Genomic DNA, 2,500 nt, shown 5'->3' with positions numbered 1-2,500 from the left:
GCTTAGACAGACCTGGGAGAGACAAGAGAAGGTTTAGGGGTACTTGAGTGTATTGTAAAGAAATTCATTTGTTTATCTATCTGTCAGGCTGGGAGTCCCACAGAAGGCAAGATTTGGGGGTACTTGATTGTACTGTAAGGAAATTGGTTTGTTAATCTATCTATCTGTCAGGTTAGCAGTCCTATAGAAGATAAAGTATGGGGGTACTTCAGTGAGAATTAAGTTTATATATCTATCTGTGAGACTGGCAGTCCTATACAAAGCACAGACAAGGCACCACACACTCACACACACAATAATAACAGTAATATATCTATCTGTCTGTCTGTCTATCTACATACAAGGCTAGCAATCCCACAGAAGCCAGCCCAGACAAGGCACCACACACTCACACACACAATAATAATAGTAATCTATCTATCTGTCTGTCTCTCTGTCTACATACAAGGCTAGCATTCCCACACAGGCCAGCACAGACAAGGCACCACAGACTCATTTACAAACATATTTATTTATACTCTTTCCTAACTTTATCAAGCTTCAGTTCTTTATTTCTTGTCCTGTCCTGATTACTGACCCTGAGAATTTTGCTTATGTCATCCTTGTCATGCTCTCTATATCACTTTGGGACCTCTAGCTGTCTGAAATGACTTCTCTCTGATTCTTAACTTTATAAAGCCTGAACACATTATTTATGTTCTATCCCTAACACTAATACAGACACATAGACATCTATCTGATCTACTCTTGACTTTATCCCTTACTTCATCAAACTTAAACACTTAATTTCTTGACCTATCCCAAATACCAACACACACACATGCACACACACATATATATACACACATACACAGACATACAGACAGACAGACACTCACCGTCCTCATAAGAAGGACGTAGGAGTCGACTTTTTGCCCTGAACGACTTGCCGAAGGACGGGAAGTTAAGATTATTGCACCACCCTGTAGCTGTGCGGAAACGCAAAGTGTGGTAGCAGGGCAGTGTCTGGTCGTCACGCTCAAACACGCTAGGAATTTCCGTGATATCGCTGACGTCAGTGTTAGGCAGAACCTCCATCAAATCCAGTACGTTGTTTGGGGAACCTGACTCGATGTCTTTGAGCTGGCCGTCTGCTGCCCGAGTCTTGCGTGACCTGGCTCTGGTGGTGGAGAGACTGTCAGTGGTGAGGCGTGGTAGACAAAACTGTGGTGTTTTTATCATTTTCTCTGTTGTTTTATTGTTTGCTTGGCTTTCTGTTGTTAATTATGGGAAATTTCTGCTGTTTTTGTGTCATGTTCACCTCAAAATACATCAGTCTAAGGCTCTGAATAACCCTTTCACTAACTAATGCACTCATCTATCACACAAACACATACTTGAATCTTCCTGAGGTCTTGCAGTCAATCTGGTTGGTGTCGGCCATGAGGATCTGGGTGTTTGCCGGGCCGCGCTGCACCTTGAGGAGGCCGCCAGAGAAGGCACGCAGCTCGTCACTCTCCTCCTTGCTGGACCCGTAGATCACCGACCCATCAATGAAGGATGTCACTTGGTTGATCTGTTCTCTGGGGCCTGTGTGAAGTGTCACCATTAATAAGACTAGTGAAGCAACATTACATAAACTCAGTGATAGTATTTATGATAGCTCTCTGATAATTTACACCACCATCACCACCCATTACTCACTTACCTGAAGGAATGGGGTCAATATCCACAGGTAAGGGAAATCCTGAGGTTCCTAAGGGGATTTGCTGAAGGGACCTCTCCTCTCTTCCTCCTCTTTCCCCATCCTCTCCTCCTCCCCAGACCTCCATGCCTGCCACAGTCAGCCACAGACACCACCATGTCACCACACAGGCTGTCATACACACTCTGGAGAAGAAATGGAGCGAGATAATGCAATGACACAAAGGGAAACACAATTTTCAGGGTCAGTAATTATATTTAGGAAAATAAATAATTGGTTTAAACTTAATAAAAGGTAGAGGTTAAGAGGGGTCTGATGGTCTTGGAAAGTGGTATAGGGGACATAATAAGAGTGATATAAGCAAAATTCTCCAGGTAGGGCAATAAATAATTGGTTTGTGCTTGATAAAGGCAGAATTAGATTAAAAGGAGGTCTAATCCATTTCTTCAAGTGATATGAGATGCAACAAGGGTGATATAAGCAAAATTCTCTGAGGCAGTAAACAGGGAAGGACAAGAAGTAAAAATGGATTCAAGCTTGAGGATAGATTTAAGAAAGACAGGATAGAATGGAATAGACTCAGCAATCAGGTTGTTAGTACTGAGTCATTGGGGAGCTTTAGACAAATTTATGGATTGGGTGGAAATAAGGTAAGAGCAGAATAACACACACAGCAAAGGTTAAGGTAATATCATAAAGGATAACAATTTATTGGGGCTTCCACTCATTCATCCTGCTCTTATAGACAAAGAATAACACACACAGCAAAGGATAAGGTAATATCATAAAGGATAATAATTTATTGGGGCTTCCACT

General features: G+C 42.1%; 1 protein-coding gene across 1 annotated transcript in view; it reads right to left on the bottom strand.

Moving 5' to 3' along the window:
- LOC135097044 (peroxidasin-like) overlaps positions 1 to 2,500 on the bottom strand; it is a 9,867-nt gene that overhangs the window by 6,638 nt on the left and 729 nt on the right. The window contains 4 exon segments of the mRNA XM_063998806.1: positions 1 to 12; positions 879 to 1,159; positions 1,377 to 1,569; positions 1,688 to 1,869. The exon segment at positions 1 to 12 is cut by the window's left edge and continues 162 nt beyond it. Coding sequence (XP_063854876.1) covers positions 1 to 12; positions 879 to 1,159; positions 1,377 to 1,569; positions 1,688 to 1,869 — 668 coding nt within the window.

The sequence above is a fragment of the Scylla paramamosain genome, unplaced genomic scaffold (assembly GCF_035594125.1).
Source record: "Scylla paramamosain isolate STU-SP2022 unplaced genomic scaffold, ASM3559412v1 Contig11, whole genome shotgun sequence".
Classification (NCBI taxonomy): domain Eukaryota; kingdom Metazoa; phylum Arthropoda; class Malacostraca; order Decapoda; family Portunidae; genus Scylla; species Scylla paramamosain.
The sequence above is the reverse complement of the archived record's forward strand: the minus strand, read 5'-3'. Positions and strand labels throughout refer to the sequence as shown.